Source organism: Pangasianodon hypophthalmus, chromosome 17 (assembly GCF_027358585.1).
Source record: "Pangasianodon hypophthalmus isolate fPanHyp1 chromosome 17, fPanHyp1.pri, whole genome shotgun sequence".
In the NCBI taxonomy this organism is placed as follows: Eukaryota; Metazoa; Chordata; class Actinopteri; order Siluriformes; family Pangasiidae; genus Pangasianodon; species Pangasianodon hypophthalmus.
The window spans coordinates 7,887,814-7,908,746 of NC_069726.1; the positions used below are offsets into that span (position 1 = coordinate 7,887,814).

The following is a 20,933-nucleotide window of genomic DNA, read 5'->3' on the forward strand; positions in this document are numbered from 1 at the left end:
GTGACAACAATAATGATATTGTTCTGTTGAGGGCACTTTAACTAAAGATGATTTGTGCTGAGACCAATATTATAAGAATCAAAGGCTGCTCTGTTTTAATGTGGAACTCTTACAGGCTGGTCCTTCAGCTGACCCAGTGGGATAAATGACCCAATTGTAGATACTGTCCTACAGCATTGATCTAGTAATTGTGCTGCTTTCATTAGCAATGTCTGTCTGTCTATCTGCCTGTCTGTCTGTCTGCCCTGATGTCACTGGCCTTTTACATTTACCTACTGAGCCTTAGGTGCACTGCACAAATTCTTAGCTAATGAGATCGATGCAAAAATGATCATTCTAGGACAGGATTTCCATCAATGAATCAATAAGATGTCCGGTGAAAATTTGTTATGGGAAGAAATTATTGTTAAAAAAATGTTAATAGTGTGGAATGTAGGCTGCAGATTTCAGTTTGTGTATAAGGTCTGTAAGAGTAAGAAAGTTCATTCATTATTTGAGCTGAAAAAGATGATTTCATAATGGAAAGTAGTTCTCAAAGCCCAGGGTGAAACAGAATGCAAATGAAATACATGTAGCAAAAACAGACTCATATATCCATCACTTCCCAAAAGCATATCTCCTAAAGAATAATAAAAAATAAATAAATAAATACCAGTGTATCATTTGTACCTCTCAGAGTCAAGGAGTCAGTGAATTCTGTCAGCCACAAATAATGTTTAGAGTAAATTACAGAGTACAGTTACATTTATTTAATATATTTTAATTTATAATATAATATAATAAATTATTATAATAAATTATTTTCTTGTCTCTTAAGACAAATGTTTTGTTTATTACTGTGTTGTTTGTGGAATATATTTGTAGGCATTTGCTTTCAGATATGCAGTATGAAGATATGAATGCTATGTCAGATATGTAGATATGAATATACAGTGCATTCAGAAAGTATTCAGACCTCCTTATTTTTTCACTTTTAGTTGTTGCAGCCTTATGCTAAAATGCTTTAATATTTTTTTTTCCACATTAATCTACACTCAGTACCCCATAATGACAAAGCAAAAAACAGATTTCTGATAACTTTGCAAATTTATTAAAAAGAAAAAAACTGAAATATCACATTGACATACGTATTCAGACTTTTTGTCATTATGGGTTATGGAGTGTAGACTGATGTGGAAAAGAAAAAATTTAAACCATTTCAGCAACATAACAAAATGTGAAAAAATGAAGAGGTCTGAATACTTGCTGAATGCACTGTATTTGTAGTTGTTTGCTCTCAGATAAATAAGAAAGGGATGCATTTCCAGGAATTTATACTTCTAGTAAATGTGTTCAGCACCTGTTTCATGTTTGTGCCATCTTGTCATACAATCAAGCATCCCACATTATTCCCACACCTACCACACACACACACACACCCTACACAGTGCTGGGATCATTGACACCTTTAATGAGTCAGCTCATCATCACAGTGCTAAACTGTGATAATAGTATGATCTGAGAAAAGAGGAAAAGGAAACGAGTGATGTACCAAAGCTGTACGTAATAGAAAATTGTTGCTTGTTTACCATGCTGGTAAGGTAATTTATTTCATTTGTAGCTCTGCTGGCTTAGAATTATTAAACATGCTCCTATATGTTTTCAGGTGGGATAAATAAGCTGATGTTTGTTCAACTCTCAACAAATGAGCTTGTTAAAGTGATAGTGTAAGTTTATAGGATAAATATATATGATAAATTTCCACCTTGGAATTGGGGAATTGATCCCAATTGATTGGGACAGAAGTTGCCAAGCATGTGATAGGACAGGGTCTTGGGCTGCTTTCTGATCCACATTAGTTCAATTCTTCCTCTTGTCAGCCTCACATGGGGAGTCTCATATGATAAACTGACAAACCAGGCTGACTAATAGTAGTAACTCAAGGTGACTAGAGATAATGTTGGAGATGTTTAAAATAGATGACTGAAAGCCTTTATAAAAGTATTGACTATCAGGAACCTAACTCAGGGAAAACCCCTCAAAAAGCCTGAAATGTAATGTTGGAATGTTTGTTTAGGTGACTCTACTTTCCTAAAGGTTTACGAATGATATAAGATAATAGAGATATTTTTAACAGTCGGTAGTGTGGTTGTCTAAATGTGTATATCACGCAATATCACTGAAAGGTAAAAAGCAAAAAAAAAAATAAAAAATGATATGGTTGACAGATCTTGTTTTGCACAACCACATGCCTTTAGACTCCATCAGTCACTCCAAGTGTTTCCACCAAGTGAGAATTGGATGTACTTAACAAATTAGTCATGTTTATAATATTATGAAATTCTTGATTGTTATGCCCTCTCACAGTTATACAAAAAGCTATGACTGAGTGACAATAATGCTGTTGTTCTGTTGATGGCACTTCAGCTGAAGATGATCTGTGCAGAGACCAGTATAATATGAATAAAAGGCTGCTATTTTTTCAGTGTGTAACAGAAGGCCAATCCTTCAGTGATATTATACAATATCACTGAGGGGTAAAAACAAAAAAAAAATTACATGGTTTGCACAGTATAACAATGGGTAAGAGAGACTAGAGGAGAGGTCTGTCCACAAAGGCAGTTATTGTAAATGCATCTTTCAGCATAAACCAGTTAATTTGTATGTTATGAAACACATGGCCCTTAAAATACAGCCACCAATGGTTCACGATGACTGACACACATACATAGTCATAGTTATAGTTAACTCTCTTTTTTATGGATTGTCATTCACATATAAAATCTACAGTCTTAATCTAGTTTTGTCTACACATGTCTGTTTTGCTATTTACTGAGATGACTCTCACCTCTGCAGAAGGAAAAGAGTCTGAGTCATAATCTGATAGTAAGTGAGTGAAAGTGGGTAAGGAAGGTTAAAGCAATGTGCAGAGGGTTAAGCAAGTATGTGCGTTTAAGTTCATAGCAGACAGAGGATTAAGTCCTCAATTCAATCAGAAATTCAATCAATACTTGCCTTACACCACATTGCCTGCTGGACTCTGTCCTTGGTAATTGCTGTGCATTCTAATGCTTTGCTGCTGAATGTTGGAGGCTTTCATTATATTCTGCTGCTGGGTGAATGCTGAGCTTCTGTGCTGTTGATGTGCATTGTTACAGCAGTGTAATATGTGCCTGTTTGATACAAGTAATTTCAACCAGACAGACTGGTTCATTTGTCATTCAAAGTAGAGAAGGATATTAGACATAATAATGATTTTCCTGACTGTGACTGAGATTATCAGGAGAGCCAAGAGACGCAATAAATATTCTTGACATTACACAGGATCATGTCTCCCACAGCTCACTCCTATGGGATGATACAAAGTGTGAATAATGATTCAAATCGAAGTAACTGCGGCCTCCCTGGAGGCACAGGAATTTCATGTAAGATGATGTTGACCTTGTCTGACCAACTTGCTAAAAATAAGTAGCAACCAATGTAAAACAGCACATCAGACAGTTAAGAAGTAGGGAAAATAGATCTGGTGAAAAACTGCACACTAGTCGATATAGATTAACATATGACAGAATGCAAATGACAGAAAGCAGTAGAGATTCCAAAGTTGCATTCCAAGCAAAATAGTCCACAATTACATGAGATACCATACGCTGAAGTATGTTTGGAGAAAGATAGCCAACAGTGCCAGGCTGTGTTGAATCACTGGTTGTAGTGATTATGAGATTTTGGTTTTTTTATTTTGTTAGTATGGATATTGTGCATATTTGTTTAGTCATGTGCATATCACTTTTTTCCCATTAGTGTAAATGCATTAATGCCTTGTTCATTTTGTCAGGTTGTGACCTTAGTATTATAGGGTTTGAGTGAATAGCAGTTTTGAGATATAGACCATCAGAGTTTCGACATTCCAGATAGCAGTACTGAAATTTAAAAGAACTGTAGTCTACATTTATATTTAAATAAGGGCTACAATTTTAGATCACTTCAAATTTACAGTATCAAAATTCTGAGACAATTCAAAAGTGGATTTTTGAACAGTGGCCAAATACAGATCTGCTTTTCATTAAGCAGTATAAAATAGTATTTATCTCAATAAATAATTAGTAAATGGAAGAAAAAGACATTTAAAGCATAAGACCACATTCTGATGATATCTGCTTTTTATGCCTCCATCACATGGTAGTGTTTTTGGGTTGTCCATCTGTCTGTCCAAGATACTTGTTAGAGAATATCTCAAGAACAAGTGGTTGAATGTTTGTAAGATTTATATGGAATTATCAATAGCTACGTTTACATGGACACTAATAATCCGATCGTAATTGGACTAGAAGCACAATCAGATCTAAAAAGTCACATGTAAACACATCAATCAGAATGAATTGGCCAAAACCGATTAAAATTTCATTCGGATCGTAAGGGGTGGTTTAAACCTTTTCTAATCCAATGGAGAGTACATATAAACACTTCATCGGGTTGAAAATGAAACTAGATAGTTCTGCGCATGTGCAATGACGTACAAACACGTAATGACGTATGACGCACGGCTATCAGCGGTATTGGGGCTCTGACCGTAGCCTCACCAGGTGCTATGTACCCCTCCACCATTGAGCATAGTGTCATAAATGACTGTCGTGTCATCCTAAAATTCTCCTTCCACTCCTCGTCTGTGAAGTGGTGCAAGACGACGTTGTCCCACCGGTCTTTGCTTCAGACCCTCATCCACAGACGCCTTGTTCTGGGCTCGGGAAGGGGCATTTTAATTGCTTGATAAATACACGCAGCACCGCACAAAACATCACGTGCTCATCGTCTTCTAATTAGCAGCTGAAATAGGCAAATGTTAAGTCCGCTTTTTAAAACGAAAAAAAGAAGCAATGGCAAGAGAGTGGCTGCTAGTATCTGCGTGTTGGAACGGCTGGAAACGTGTAATCGTGCACTGTGCGGATGTCAGAAGATTCTGTCATGTAAACGCGCATATCAACCCGATTACTTTATTCAGCGTTCTTGTAAACACTGCGATCGGATTAATCAATCTGATTGATTTCATTCCGATTGAAACAAAAAGTGTCCATGTAAACGTGACTATTGTAACCAGCAGATGAACTGATTAGATTTTGGTATTGATCCAAGCAGGATCAAGGTGAGAAGAAGGTCAAATGTCTGAAATTGTTTTCAATAGCTTCCTCCCTGTTAGTCATAGTGAGATGTTACTTACACATTCATTTCCAGAAACTCAAGGCCCATTTTCTATCTATCTATGATCTTTGCCATCCATCAGCCTGTCTGTCCATCTGTGTGTCTGCCCAAGATTCTCGTTAGGGTGATTTCTCAAAATGGAGTGGTTCAATGTTTGTAGGATTTATATAGATTTATCATTCTAAACAGCAGATGAACAGAATAGATTTTGGAATTGATATAAACAGGGTCAAGGTCACAGCAAGGTCAAATGTCTGAAAAAGTTTTTCTTCCTTCCAGTTTAAGTATATTTTAAGGGTATTTCTGGCATACAAATTAGTAAAAAGAAGGACTAGGCTTATGGCAGTGTCATTCCTGTTGACTCGGATGTCATGAAGTTCTCTTTGTTAATAAAAGTCTTATTTTTCTGCTATTTGCTGTCATTTACTGTATATTTACCAGCTGTAATAGTTGTTTGGGCTATGTAAAAATATACCTAGCCAATAAACTGCATTTTGATTAGTAGAATAAAATCCAAATAGTTTTAAAGAAAAAAACCCTCTCCCATCAGTATCAGTATTTCAAATGGTGCATCTCTTTGTGCAACTGAACAGTGTTATGTTAAATAATATTTTAGTTCTTTGATATATAATATAATAATACCACTTTGTGTTCTCTATGTAAAAAACATTCTATTTAAAACATTTACATGTGAAGTTACAAGAAAATGACCGGCATGTTTCTCATGGGATGGAACCGGAGACCCTAGAGGAAGCCTACACGGACACAGGGAGAATATGTAAACTCCGCACAGACAGTAACTTGGGCTTAGGATCAAAACAGGGATGCTGAAGGTGTGAGGTGTCAAAGCTACCCACCGTACCACCATGCTGCTATTGAGTTGTTATTATTATTGTTGTTGTTGCTGCTGCAGTGCTGGTTGTTATAGCTAGCTAAATATGTGAATCTATCACATTTCAGACTAATTGCTTTTTTCCCCCTGGTGTAATTTAACTGATGAACCTCTTTCTTTTTCACTCAGGTATGCCAACTATCAGTTTTAAAAACGCACTTGAGTCACGGAAGTGCTAATCCAGCACAAGTATTTAATTATGTGAATATTAATGTATTTATGAATGTGTATATTCTTAAATATCTGTCTTTAGAATTTCTGCATATCATTTTATTCAACATGTCATTCAGTGGGAGTTCAAACACTCCATGAATTGCAGTTCTTGTTATATAATTCTGATGTTATATCATTCTCTTTTATACAAAGGCATAGCCTATAAATACATCTGATTGTATTGATACAAATTAGTGATATACAACTGTGATTTTAACGGTGAGATTCCTTCCCACTGTACAGATGCAGTCTCTTTTCACAGTAATGAAAAATCATGACTGATTCATTCAAATCTTATCAGCCAACATATGAGCTACTTAGATTTTTTTTTTCTTTCTGTAACACTTTAGGCTGTGGATTGATGTGCAGGAATTCAAGGATAGAATATCAGCATCCGTGGGAACTTGCATGTCTGTGCATTTCTTTGCCTCTGTATCATTTCTCCAACACACCCGATTGTGCTGTGGGGAGGCTATGGGAAGGTCTGAATTAGAGAGAGAGAGAGAGAGAGAGAGAGAGAGAAAACCATGGTACAACAGAAAATGCCATTTGAAATTAGCATGTATATGTTAATCACTTCAGGTCCCCCCCTCTCCCTCTCTCTCTCTCTTTCTCTCTCTCTGGCTTGTTCTCTCTCTCTCTGTAGATGAGATTGTTCAAACTACTCCACTTCCCTCTCGTGCAGTGTTCCAGGGTACAACTCCTAGAGAAAGCCAAGATCAAGATCTTATAAGGCCTCATAAAGGGGTGGAAATCCCCACAGATCTGCTCCCTATGCTTGAGAAGGACATTGATTCTGGACATGAAGATAAAACACTGCCTCCTCAGCAGCAACACCTCCTAAGGAAGATGCTGCTTGGTCACAACAAATCTTTGCATCCAACTTGGTCTCCAGTAGAAGCTCCTGAAACCCCTAGTACACTTAATACTTACAATCCTACCACAATGACACAGGGTGCTACCAAAACCAAGCCATCACTCACTTCATTAGTCATCACAACAGTGGAGATGGAAGCAGAGCCAGACACACTCCCTCCTGGTAGGTGCAAACCTTCAGAGCAGGTTATAATGAGGATATATTCAAGCATCTAAGTCAGAAAGTTTCCAAAAACTGTTCTGTTCTGTTTACCACTTATCAATTTTATGCACATGGTCATATTTATTTTAAAGTGCCACTGCATTCAGAAATGTCTCATTTTTCAATTTACAACAGACTTTTAAAACCGACTTTAAAACATACAAAAGTATATACAAAATTATATACAAAAGTGTTAAAACTGATTTAGTCATTTTAAATGATGCAAATATTTTACCCTCAGGTCAAAGTTAAAAAAAAGAATCCAAAAGATATCTCTGCAATATGAATATGATTTTTTAAAATTACTGTTAATTAGATAAATATCATGAGAAGTATCTGGGGAAAAAAGTGTGAGCTGTTAAATAGTGTTAAATGTTAAAATAGTAAACAGGAAGCAAGCAGGTCCATCATATTTCCAGAACAATGCAGAGCAATCAGGTAACATTTACAGTAATCAGGTGAGTGGGATATAATATCCAGACTTGGTTTGAGTGTGGAGTTGTGGTAGCTTCTTGAACAGTGGTAGATTTGGGTATGACAAAAAAAGAAAGAATTACATTAGCTTTCATATTCTTTTAGTTTCTTTAATGGGCAAATCAACCTCAAATCAGCAGTTTTTAAATAATGTTCCCAACTGACATCTCAGATTTGCTTCATACTTTCTGGAAGTAATATCACTATTTACAGTAAATAGTGTGCAAAAGTTCAGACATAGAGGCTCTAAAAAGGGGGTGTGGCCATGTAAAAACGAGTGCTACAGAAAAGGTTCCATAAGACATTACCTTTGAACTATTCATACTAGATGCATGAAATTTTCAGATATTGTTGTCTAGTATATGCGTAACTTATAAAATAGAAGGTCCACAGTTGCATGTTTGCCCAATTATGGCCTGCTGAAAATTTAATGCATCAATGCATGAAAAGTTTAAGAAGGCACATCAGAACTCAAAGTTTCTGATTTATGAGGTGTATATATATATATATATATATATATATATATATATATATATATATACATATATATATATATATATATATATATATATATATATATATATACACATATATATATATATATATATATATATATATATACACATATATACACATATATATGTGTGTGTGTGTGTGTGTGTGTGTGTGTGTGTATACACATACACACAGTCCATAAGTATGACACAATTTTTGTTATTTTTTCCTCTGTACACCACCACAATGGATTTGAAATGAAGCAATATCGATGTGATTGAAGTGTACACTTTTTTTTTTGCAAGAGTCCCTCCATTTTCACAGGCTCAAAGGTAACTGGACAAACTAACATAATCATAAATATGAGGATTATTTTTAATAGTTGGATGCAAATCTTTTGCAGTCAATGACTGCCTGAAATTTGGAACCCACAGACATCACCAAAATGCTGAGTTTCCTCCTTTGCCTGGCCTTTACTGCAGCTGCCTTCAGTTGCTGCTTGTTTGTGGGTCTTTCTGCCTTCAGTTTTGTCTTCTGTAAGTGAAAAGCATGCTCGCTTGGGTTGAGGTCATCGGACATTTAAGAACATTTAATTTCTTTGCATTAAGAAGTTCTTGGGTTGCTTTCACAGTATGTTTTGGGTCATTATCCATCTGTACTGTGAAGCACCGTTTTGCATTTGACTGAATCTGAGCAGAAAGTATAGCTCTATACACTTCAGAATTCATCCTGCTACTTCTATCAGCAGTCACTGATCATCAATCATCAATTAACACCAGTGACCCAGTTCCACTGGCAGCCATACATGCCCATGCCATAACACTTCTTCCAACATGTTTGACAGATGATGTGGTATGCTTTGGATTGTGAGCCCTTCCTTTCCTTCTCCATACTCTTCCCATCATTTTGGTACAAGTTATTCTTGTTCCAGAACTGGACAGGCTTTTTTTAGAGGTTTTTTTTTAGCAACTCTAAGCTGGTATTTCTGTTCTTAAGTGTTACCAGTGGTTTGCATCTTGAGGTAAACCATCTGCATTTACATTCATGAAGGCTCTCTTTATTGTAGACTTTGACAATGATTCTCCTACCTCTTTGAGAGTATTCTTGACTTGACTAGATGTTGTGAAGGGGTTTTTCTTCATCAAGGAAAGAATTCTGCTTTCATCCACTTTAGTTGTTTTCTTTGGTTTTTACCATTCCTTTTGGTGTTGCTGAGCTTGCCAGTGCATTCCTTCTTTTTAAGAACGTACCAACTTGTTGATTTAGCCACTCCTGTAGTTTCTGCTGTCTCTCTGATAGGTCTGTTGTTTTTTTCAGCCTAATGATGGCCTCCTTCACTTGCATCGACACCTCTTTGGGCTGCAGATTGAGAGTTTCCATGAACAGCTACCAAATGCAAATTCAACAGTTGAACTCCAGACCTTTTATCTCCTTAATTTGTCATGAAATAATGAGGAAACAGGCAACATCTGTCCATAAAACTGCTTATCAGTCAATTGCCCAATGACTTTTGAGCCTGTCAAAATGGAGGGACTATGTAAATAAATGGCTGTAAATCCTAAAAGGTTAATAAACCCCTTGAATTAAAGCTGAAAGTCTACACTTTCAATCATATCTTGTTTACTGCATTTCAAGTCCGTTGTGGTGGTGTACAGAGGTAAAATTATGAAAAATTGTGTCACTGTCCAAATAGTTATGGACCTGACTGTTTATATATAATTATAATTATTGTATATATTGTATATATACAATGCAATAACTTTAAATCCACATGCCTAATATCATGTAGGGCCCTCTTGTGCCGCCAGAACAGCTCCTGTCGATGCATGGACTCCATAAGACCTCTGAAGGTGTGCTGTGGTATCTTGCACCAAGATGGTAGCAGCAGATCCTTTCAGTCCTGTAAGATACAAGGTGGGGCCTCCATGGATCGGACTTGTTTGTCCAGCACATCCCACAGATGCTCGATCAGATTGAGATCTGGGGAAATTTCAGGCCAAGGCCAACTCTTTGTTCCTCAAACCATTCCTGAACAATTGTTGTAGTATGGCAGGTAGCATTATCCTTCTGAAAGAGGCCACTGCCATTAGGGAATACCATTGCCATTGGTCTGCAGCAATGTTTAGGTAGGTGGTAGGTGGCCAGGACCCAAGGCTTCCCAGCAGAACATAGCCCAGAGCATCACACTGCCTCCACCAGCTTGCCTTCTACCCATATTGCATCCTAGTGCCATCTCCTCCCTAGGTAAGAGACGCACATGCACCCAGTCATCCAGGTGATGTAAAAGAAAATGTGATTCATCGGACCAGGCTACCTTCGTCCATTGCTCCATGGTTCAGTTCTGATGCTCACTTGCCCATTATAGGCGCTTTTGGTGGTGGACAGGGGTCAGCATTGGCACTCTGACCATTCTTTTTGTGATAGACCTTGTCATACATGGGCAAGATGCATTTGAAGTATAGATGCAATTTTTTTTTTTGTTTTAACACCTCCCAAATCAGAAAGTTTGCATTCTTTCAGACTTAACCCTAGTTGCTGAAAAAAAAGATTAATATGAAAATTGGAAAGATCTGATGTCTTTAATGTGTAGATATAATTTGCAGGCTATTTGCAACTGTGGACCATTTTAGAAGTTAAAGACATCTTATATTAGACAACAATTCCTGAAAATGTCATGCATCTAGCTTGACTAGTTCAAAAGTAATGACTTATGGAACTTTGTAACTTTTTTAAATGTTCCTCATACAGAACAGAAGGGTTAAAATAACTGCTTCTGTTTGCTGAACTTCACAGTTACCTGTTCAGTGCCTGGTTTAACATGGTCTTCCATTTGCATCATTTTTTCTCATTACTTATTCTTTTTATATTCTTATTCCGATGCTGTATTATTAAAACACCTGTACTATTTCACATTTTTACTGTTTGTATTTTAATGTACAATATCCTCCATCTCTTCTCAGCTGCATCAAGCTGTATGATCAATTTCTCAGACCCCGAGGGCTACATTGATTCGTCAGACAATCTGCCGCTTCTAGATGGCGCTTTCCTGCAGTGCACTTACACAGTGACTGTGTATACAGGTTATGGGGTGGAACTGCAGGCATGCTTTAAAAAAAAATCTCCTGATCTACTTTTTTCAGTTTTTTAGTGTATGATGTTAAGCTTCCAGCTTCAGGTTTCTTCTTTTTTAGGTTTAAACCACTAATTCTAATGTATACTGAACACTAGCTTGTCATAAGCATTGTTCTTTCAGGTTTACTCAAGAAACATAGAAGAGAAGAAACATGGAAGGCTTTTGCTGTGGTAGTAGAAAAGTCAGAATTAATTGTCTTTAAATCATTTATTTGTGTTTTATTAAAAGTTTAACCAAATGCTATATCCAGTTGTATATGCAATTCTATATCCAGTATATCTGTATCACTATGTCAGCTCTATAGTCAAATCAGAAATTCAGTGAGGATGTTTTCTATTAAACTTTCTTTTAAATGTGGATGTTTCTTAGCTGTGTGAGGCTGAAGTAGTGAAAATGGGTAGAATGTGACCTCAACTGGCCAATCTTGGTAGCGCAGGTCTCAAATTACTGTTCATGTATGCATTCTGCATCACGATTTCTGCAAGAACCACTGCCACACAAACAGATGTTAATAATATCTGCCCACTTCACCTGCCAAATTACTAAGATCCCATGTCATCAGATGCTCTCTCTGTGCCTCACACCATAACATAATATTCAATTACACTTTAAACACTTTTTATGGTGTTACCATAATTTGACATTTAACTAGTAGTTAATGTGTTGTATGCATGCATAAGACTAGAGTGCTATAACACAACACTGACAACCAGATAATATTCACTCATGAGGAAAGTATTTATTGAGAGTTAATAATGACCTTTAGGTTCACTGTAAATGTGGATGATTAATAACTTTGAATAGCATTTATATAAGCTTTAAAGTTTATAAAATAGTTTTTTAGAATTATTCCCAAATTACAAAGACTTATAATCAGAGTAAGGAACGTGCACTTAATACAGAACACTACAGAATACTTTTTTTGTTATCATAGGTCAAAAGTGTTAACCTATCAGAAGGTGAGCAGCTGTCAATCAGAGGGGTAGATAAGGATGGCACTTTGCTGGTACTTGCCAATCAGACGCTGCTGGTGGAGGGTCAGGTGATCCGCAGCCCAACCAATACTATGTCAGTATTTTATCGCTCTTCACCTGAGGGCAGCATGGGCACATTCCAGCTTCATTACCAGTGTGAGTAAATAATTAAATGTACTGAAGAGCTGTTCAACTTCCATTACCTTCTCTTAACTGTGTTATTTCCCAATTAGTTTAATTTTCTGTTGTGTTCATGATATAATTAACTGAGCAATTTCTCTCTTGTTCTCTTGTGTCTCAAATAGTTTTATCTTACCGCTGAGAATTTTTGATTTTAATGCTGTGTTTACTACATCATACTCTCTTAAGATGTGTTGTAATTATGCTGGAAGATGTATGTAGATATGAACACTGATACAGAGGAATTAAATTCTTTTTAGTCACTTTTTTCCTGTTCCTTTGACATATTGTTAAAAACTATTTTAAAATACCAAATATTATATAACCGAGCTTTCTCTCAACTTATAATAGTGTTTAAAAAGTTTTATATCACTTCTATTATTTTTTTAGATATAATATTTTTTTATTTTATAAAATTAAAATGATTACATGAGGTTTAGTGTCCTTTTTCTAAAATATGCAATATTCAAATCTTTCTTGGGTAGTGTTCCATCTGAGCTGCCCTTTGCCACGACGGCCTCACTTTGGGGAGGTATCAGTTTTGGATTTGCGCCCAGGAGGTACAGCACATTTCTCCTGCCACATGGGTTACTATCTGCAGGGTGCAACGGTGGTGACCTGCCTCAACGCCTCTCTGCCTGCCTGGAACCACCGTGAACCCAGCTGTAGAGGTGAGCAAGAGCCCAAAAGCCATACACAGACAGATTTTAAAAAAAAAGTGTTTTAGAAACCTTAATAATAACAACAGTTATTTTTAGATTTTTATTTGGCTAGTGTTAGAACATTACTGCTACTGCTACTACTACTACTTCTACTAATAATAATAATTATTATTATTATTCAATTCAGTTTTATTTGTATAGCACTTTTAAAAATGGACATAATGTCAAAAGCAGCTTTACAGAAATATATAAATTTCTACAATTTAACCCTAATGAGCAAGCTAGAGGCAATGGTGGCGACATGAGGAAGAAACCTTGAGAGGAACCAGCCTCAAGGGAACACATTGTCTAAGGGAACCCATTGTCATCTGGGTGACACCAGTTTGTGCAATTATAAATAATTTCTCTTCTATAACTGTATACTGTATAGTCAAAAAGTTCTAATTGTGTTAACTGAATGACAAAACCTACTGTAAAACTGTAAAAATTTGGGTGGTGTCTGCTTTGCACTAGACAGTGTGTCTTTCTGAGGTCCTGCATCTTCATCTTGATGTAGCTATAGTGTGCCTAGGACATAAGCTCCTAGTGAAGTTGTGATCTCATGATGTGTTACATAAGAAAATAAAAGTAGAAGCCATGAAGGGATACAATTAATCAGAATATCAGATGTTTGGAGAGAGAGCTACTTCCAAAGTTGAAAAGGAGACAAAACCTGATTTCTGCAAAAAAGATCTATATGTTATTTTACATAATCTGAGAAGCAAAAGGAACTGATGAAATGTTGAGGAGAAGGGTGAGTAGACTTGGCTACCATTGATGCTGCCATTGCTTAAAGAGGCTGCGATCCTAGAGAATATAAAAGAGAAGGGCTGTTGTCCATGAGGGAGACTGCTTAGGAGCATCTGTGATCCTTGTGTGTGTGTGTGTGTGTGGGTGAGAGAGAGAGAGAGAGAGAGAATGTTGGTGATGCTTCAGAGAAATATGGCAGCTACAGTGCTTCAGAACAAGATGGCATCTCTTATCCTTCAGAGCGTGAGAGAGAGAAAGCAACTGAGATGCATAAGAGGGAGAGAGATTGCATTTGTGATATTTCATCAATGGGGTTTCTGCATTTCAGTTCTCAGTAGTAGGGATCAGTACTGACATATGTAGAAATATGTTTAGATCTCCGTTAGGATAGGGCAGTGAATGACAAGCTTGTCTCAGAAAAAGCTGCTTTAAAAAATGAAAAAATTGAGAACAACTTCTTATTGTTTGCCACCTCAGGTAACAAGGATAAAAAGGACTGTAAGGTTTGGTACAGTTTATTGGCTGATATAATAATCGAATATGCTAATGTGTTAAAGTAGTGAGTTGGCTGAAAAAACATTGCAACTACATGCTCCACTGCCTGTTTGAATCAAGTGATTTGGCATTGTTAGTGACGGTAGGCTCTGTTGTTCTTTTTGACAGCAAGAAGTGGTAATGGGAAGAAAATTGTGAGATTACGTACAGTTATTTTTTCATGGCAAATGATGTGGCCTCAGATTGAAAGTCGGACAGTTTGCAGAGTTGTATTGGCTCTCAAAAACTATGCACAGATGAGGACCCTGCTGAGCACAGAGAAGCCAGAGGATAGGTCTTTCAAAGACATGTAGTCTGTTGAAAAATCATTTCAGTCCAAACCCAGTCCAACCCCAAATACACTGCGTTCCACATTATTATGCAAATTGTGTTTAAAGGTCATAAAGGTCATTTTTTTGTCTGTCAGTTTAAACACATGGATGGGAATGTGTGTCAGGGCTCTTCCAATCACTCCAATCAATCTCAGACACCTGTGCCAATTAGTTTGCAGGTGAGTCCAATTAAAGGGAAAACTACTTAAGAATGGATGTTCCACATTATTAAGCAGACCACCATTTTCCAGCAATATGGGGAAGAAGAAGGATCTCTCTGCTGCCGAAAAGCGAGAAATAGTTCAATGCCTAGGAGAAGGTATGACAACTTTAGATATTTCAAAACAACTTCACCGTGATCAGCGTACAATAAAGAGATTTGTAGCCGATTCAGAACACACACGGGTTCGAGCAGATAAAGGCACAATGAGGAAGATTTCTGCCAGACAAATGTGTCAGGTTAAGAGAGCAGCTGCTAAAATGCCACTGCAAAGCAGCAAACAGGTATTCGAAGCTGCTGGTGTCTCTGGAGTGCCAAGAACATCAAGGTGTAGGATCCTCAAGAGGGTTGCAGTTATGCATAAACCTGTCATTCAGCCACCCTTAACCAAAGCTCAGAAGCAGAAACGCCTGCAGTGGGCCTACACGTACATGAAGACTAATTTCCAAACAGTGTTGTTCACTGATGAGTGGCGTGCAACCCTGGATGGTCCGGATGGATGGAGTCGTGGATGGTTGGTGAACGGCCACCATGTCCCGACAAGGCTGCGACGTCAGCAAGGAGGTGGTGGCGTCATGTTTTGGGCTGGAATAATGGGGAGAGAGCTGGTCGGCCCCTTCAAGGTCCCTGAAGGTGTAAAAATGACCTCTGTGAAATATGTGGAGTTTCTGACTGACCACTTTCTTCTGTGGTACAAAAAAAAGAATCGTGCCTTTCGTAGCAAGATCATCTTTATGCATGACAATGCACCATCCCATGCTGCAAGGAATACCTGTGCATCATTGACTGCTATGGGCATAAAACAAGAAAACCTCATGGTGTGGCCCCCATCCTCCCCTGATCTCAACCCTATTGAGAACCTTTGGAGCATCATGAAGCAAAAGATCTATGAGGGTGGGAGGCAATTCACATCAAAACAGCATCTCTGGGAGGCTATTCTGACATCCTGCAAAGAAATTCCAGCAGAAACCATCCAAACACTGACAACTTCCATGGATGCAAGAATTGTGAAGCTCCTATCCAATAAGGGGTCCTATGTCAAAATGTAATTTGGCCTGTTAAGATATTTTTGATTGAAAGAGCTTTTGATTTCAGCAAATATAACCTGCAAATGCTTGCAGTTTAACTAATGACCATTTTCAGTTGTTTACAACAATAAAATGTTTTGAAACTCTATTGTGTGTAATAATGTGGAACAGTGCATTTTAAGATTTTGATTTTTAAAAAAAAAACGTTAGGATTTGGAGGTTCGTTCAAAAACAGTCGAGTTATACTCTAATGCTTGATGACTTGAAAATTATGAGAACTATCATTTTTATAGATTATTTAGGAAAAAGAGAGAAAAATTACATTTGCATAATAATGTGGAACGCAGTGTAGTGCAACAATGGAAGTTCAATTATAGAAACAGAAAGCTGGAAGAAAGTGTTACAAAATATGTGGAGGGGCTGAGAAAACTGGCTCAAGACTGTTATTTCAGTGAAACACTAACAGACAGGCTGGTCATTAATGACAACAGTTTCTAGTGCAGATTGTTAGCAGAGAATGGTCTGATGCATATACCCATCGCCATGGGTGGGTCTTAGGCGGCCCCCCAAAATAGTTGAATGATATCACATGACATTGTATTTTGTCTGGCTTTTACATTTTCAGATTTAATTATTATAGTTTCTGTATTTCTTCAAATCAAACATATCAGCTTATTATTCTTTAAAAAATAAAACATTAAAATAGTAGCCTTCTGGACTAGAGGTGACTGGCAATGCATTTTCTCCATTGTATGGAGAATGGACAATGTACTATCAGTACATTCCACTGTGCATTGCAGGGCATGCTCATTGTCATCAGAGCTTTTAGCCTTGCACTAACATTGGAAGCATCAGCTGCAACATGTGAAAATTTGTTTTGTAAGAGGACTGGCGTAGTATGTTGCACAAACACAAGTCTGACCTCATTGCTTCTGTTTGAAAAGGATCTTGCTGCCAAGTTCAAGGACGAACAGAAGGATTCTGTACTGCAAAGATTAATCTCCCAGCAACACCACATTCAACTGTATTCAGACAGGTAGATTAAGAACCAGAGGTCCAGATAAGTTCAGATTTTGCACTTCTGTATGCATATAAGCACCTGCTGATGTGAGAAAGCTAGTATTGAGGAGGCAAAACAAGCTGCAGAGGAAGGGACACGCAGGCAGAGTAGGCAAATTATCTTCAAGTTGTAAAAGGCAGTGCTGAGGTCTTCACAATGTACAGTCTAGACACAACAATGTCCAGTGTGCCCTCATTACTGCAATTCAAATTAGTCTGATTTTGCATGTTTATCATAAATTTTATTGCTTGGCCTCAACTTCTCTTCTGATATTCAGCTTATGATAAACATGCAAAAGCAGACTACTTTGAGTTGCAGAGAGAAATTTTTGGCATAAATGCTAAAACCAAAAGCTCTGCGTGACAAGAATGGCTGCACCCATTGAGAGACGGCAAAGGCTGTGAGCTTTGAGAGATAGAAGGGCTGCAAACTTTCAGATACAAAATGGCTGTGATCTGTGAGAGATGGGAGGGGCTGATGGGAAGGAGCTGAGAACATTGAGAAATGGGAAGGGCTGCGAGCTTTGAGAAAACAAAAGGGTACAATTATTAAGAGAGAGAAGGGCTGAGAAAATGGAGAGTAAGAAGCTGAGAAGGAGGACTGAGATGCGTGAATGAGGGCTGAGAGTAACAGTGAGCAGGATGAAAGGTTGTTTGGAAGAAGGGGGCTTTGAGATGAAGACAGATTTTGCTGTGATGTATCAGAGAAGATAGTGTCAGAATGGAGAGGGGGAATGTGAGTAGACAAAGCTTGGATACCTAAAGAAATGTAGGCAAGAGAGAGAAAACACAGAGATGTGTATAGGCTGTGAGATATCATTTGGACTACTTCACCAAACTAGAAACCTCAGCATGTTGTGGGCTTCCTAGGGACACCACATAATTATCCTGTGAAAAGGCTGGTGGCTCTTGCATAGAAATTTTGCAAGATATAATGCTTTTTTCTTCTTCTTAAATCTTAGTTGGCATTTCAATTAAAATCAATGTGCTGAACGTGGAAGTCATCCCCTCAAAATAGCGGCACCTTTCAAATTCATATTATTCAACTCAATTCATTCAATTCATGTAAACCAACATTTATGAAATACATTATCAAAGAATAAAATGATGCATTCTAGTTGAGATTTAACAGTGAAGGGTAAACAAGGTTAAAAGGGCAATTTTAGCCATGCAGACTAGCACAAGATGTGCATTTGATATGATGCTCTTAGTGAAAGCACTCCTACCACAAAATCCTATCCAAGTTTGGTTTTATATATCAAGGTCTCCTTCACTGACCATGACAACTCTATCACAGACAGGTTGAATCAGTCCATAAAATCTGATAAAGCTGATAGCTTTCATACCTGATGTAGACTGCACTATGATTTGGTAGAAGTGAGCCCCAGATGACGGTTCTCTGGACCACTCCTGGGTGGCTTTCACATTTTACCAAACGTAACAAAATTTCCTGAAAAAACAAAAAACACTACTGAGAAAGACCTTATAAGCTTCTGTGAAGAGGTGCATTTTAATGTCAGCTTTGACAGATATGAGGCCCAGATATGTTGGGGAGGTGAAATCAAAATACATAAATATCTCCCTGTCCAGCTCTCTGTGGAGGTACAGTAAAAAACGCCACTGTGGGCAGAGTGCTGTCACCATCACCTAACCTGAGTTCCAACAGCACTCTTGACCGCAGCTGCTCCTGGTCCCTAGAGGCTCCCAGTGGCCAGCGACTACATCTCCATCTGGAGAGGATGGTCTTGGGACCAACAGACCGGTGAGTGTGTGGGTCCATGTTCCTTTTTACATACACTTGCTACAGATAATATTTCACAGCCTCTAGAAAGTATTAACCCTCTAGTAATTATTTCTGTTTTGCTGTGTTGCAGCATCAGATTTAAGTAGATGAGTGGGGTAGCTTACTGCTCCTTTTGAAGTGACTCTTAACAGAAAAAAAACACTGAACACTGTCTCCCTTAGTGAGTTGTCCTCAATTATGGATTTGTCTTCAATTGTGGCTTTGAATTCTCTCAGATATGTCTCTTTGACTTTTGCACAATTTGATTTTCTCCCATTCCCCATTACAAATCTCCAACTCTCCCAAATTAGTTGGAGAATGTTGGTGGAATGTTGTATTTTTTGCCCTGTGCTTTAGGTCACTGTCCTGTATGGATGTAATTTTTCACCCTAGACACAGATTTCTGGCTGAATGGAACCGGCTCTTCTCAACAATTTGCTTGTATTTGGCTCCATCCCTGTTGCCCTTGATGGCTACAAGATTTCCAGTTCCTCCTGCTGAAAAGCAACCCCACAGCATGATGCTACCACCACCATTCTTGATGGTAGTGTAGCACTGCCACCTATTGTACCTTTTTTTATACATACATGTTCAATTACTGTAATTACTGGGACGGGACATTTCACACAGCAAGAGAGACAGTGGGTGCAGGGGGTTTATTTTGTAAATATTTGGGTTACTTTCCTTTGTACAATACACTACAACTTACTGAATTTATTTTTTGTGTTTGTTTGGTGTCGTTATTGCTCTTCACCACGCATGATTACAGTCCGAACTTATTGTAACTAGTGCCTCTCTGGGGCGAGTTGTTACAGAGTGGTGGCACGTATGGCACACACCTTTTTAGTGTGTGTTATTATAATGAAAAAAGGAAAAAATGGAGTTCACAAATGAGCAGAATGTCAATATTAACACTGTTTACTGGCGTGCCGAGGGTATTACAGTGGAACCTGCTGTGGATTTTACGGCAGGCCTGTTTGTAACTAAGAGCAAACCCACTGTTGAAATAACCTCAATGCTTAGCTCTCTGTATATTCCCTATGATGATGAATCTGATGTGAATGTGCCTATTACTGATATACAGTCAGGTCCATAAGTATTTTCATAATTTTGCCTCTGTACACCACCACAATGGATTTGAGATGAAGAAATCAAGATGTGATTGAAGTGTAGACTTTCAGCTTTAAAACAAGGGGTTTAACAAAAACATTTGACAGGCTCAAAAGTAATTGGACAAACTAACAATAATAAATATTAGGATTATTTTTAATACTTGGAGGCAAATCCTTCATACTCAGTGACAGCCTCAAATCTGGATCCCAAACTGAGTTTCCTCCCTTGAGATGCTTTGCCAGACCTTTACTGCAGCTGCCTTCAGTTGCTGCTTGTTTGTGGGTCTTTCTGCCTTCAGTTTTGTTTTCAGTAATTGAAAAGCATGCTCAGTTGGTTTGAGGTCATCAGACATTTAAGAACATTTAATTTCTGTGCCTTAAGAAGCTCTTGGATTGCTTTCATGGTATGTTTTGGGTCATTATCCATCTGTACTGTGAAGAGCCATCCTATCAGTTTTGCAGCATTTCACGGAATCTGAGCAGAAAGTATAGCTCTATATGCTTCAGAATTCATCCTGCTACTTCTATCAGCAATCACATCATCACTAAATACCAGTGACCCAGTTCCACTGGCAGCCATACATGCCCATGCCATAACACTGCCTCCACATGTTTGACAGATGATGTGGTATGCTTTGAATCATAAGCCCTTCCTTTCCTTCTCCATACTCTTCCCATCATTCTGGTACAAGTTAATCTTGCATTAGAACTGGTCAGGTTTTTAAAAGGTTTTTAAGCAAAGTCTAATCTGGCCTTTCTGTTCTTGAGTGTTAAAAGTGGTTTGTATCTTGAGGTAAACC

At 37.8% G+C, this 20,933-nt stretch overlaps 1 protein-coding gene across 4 annotated transcripts in view; it reads left to right on the forward strand.

Annotated features, from left to right (window-relative positions):
• The window catches only part of LOC113544706 (seizure 6-like protein), a 70,255-nt gene that overhangs the window by 13,711 nt on the left and 35,611 nt on the right, over nucleotides 1-20,933 (forward strand). Inside the window, exons 1-6 of one of the 4 annotated variants that reach the window (XM_034312494.2) lie at nucleotides 7,203-7,319; nucleotides 10,117-10,571; nucleotides 11,288-11,427; nucleotides 12,395-12,590; nucleotides 13,100-13,285; nucleotides 18,829-19,000. In XM_034312494.2, coding sequence (XP_034168385.1) covers nucleotides 11,302-11,427; nucleotides 12,395-12,590; nucleotides 13,100-13,285; nucleotides 18,829-19,000 — 680 coding nt within the window. In that variant the 5' untranslated portion in view covers nucleotides 7,203-7,319; nucleotides 10,117-10,571; nucleotides 11,288-11,301. Of the gene's footprint in view, nucleotides 1-6,926; nucleotides 7,320-10,116; nucleotides 10,572-11,287; nucleotides 11,428-12,394; nucleotides 12,591-13,099; nucleotides 13,286-18,828; nucleotides 19,001-20,933 lie in introns of those variants that run through there. The other 3 variants (XM_034312495.2, XM_026943618.3, XM_034312496.2) reach the window with 3 other exon arrangements.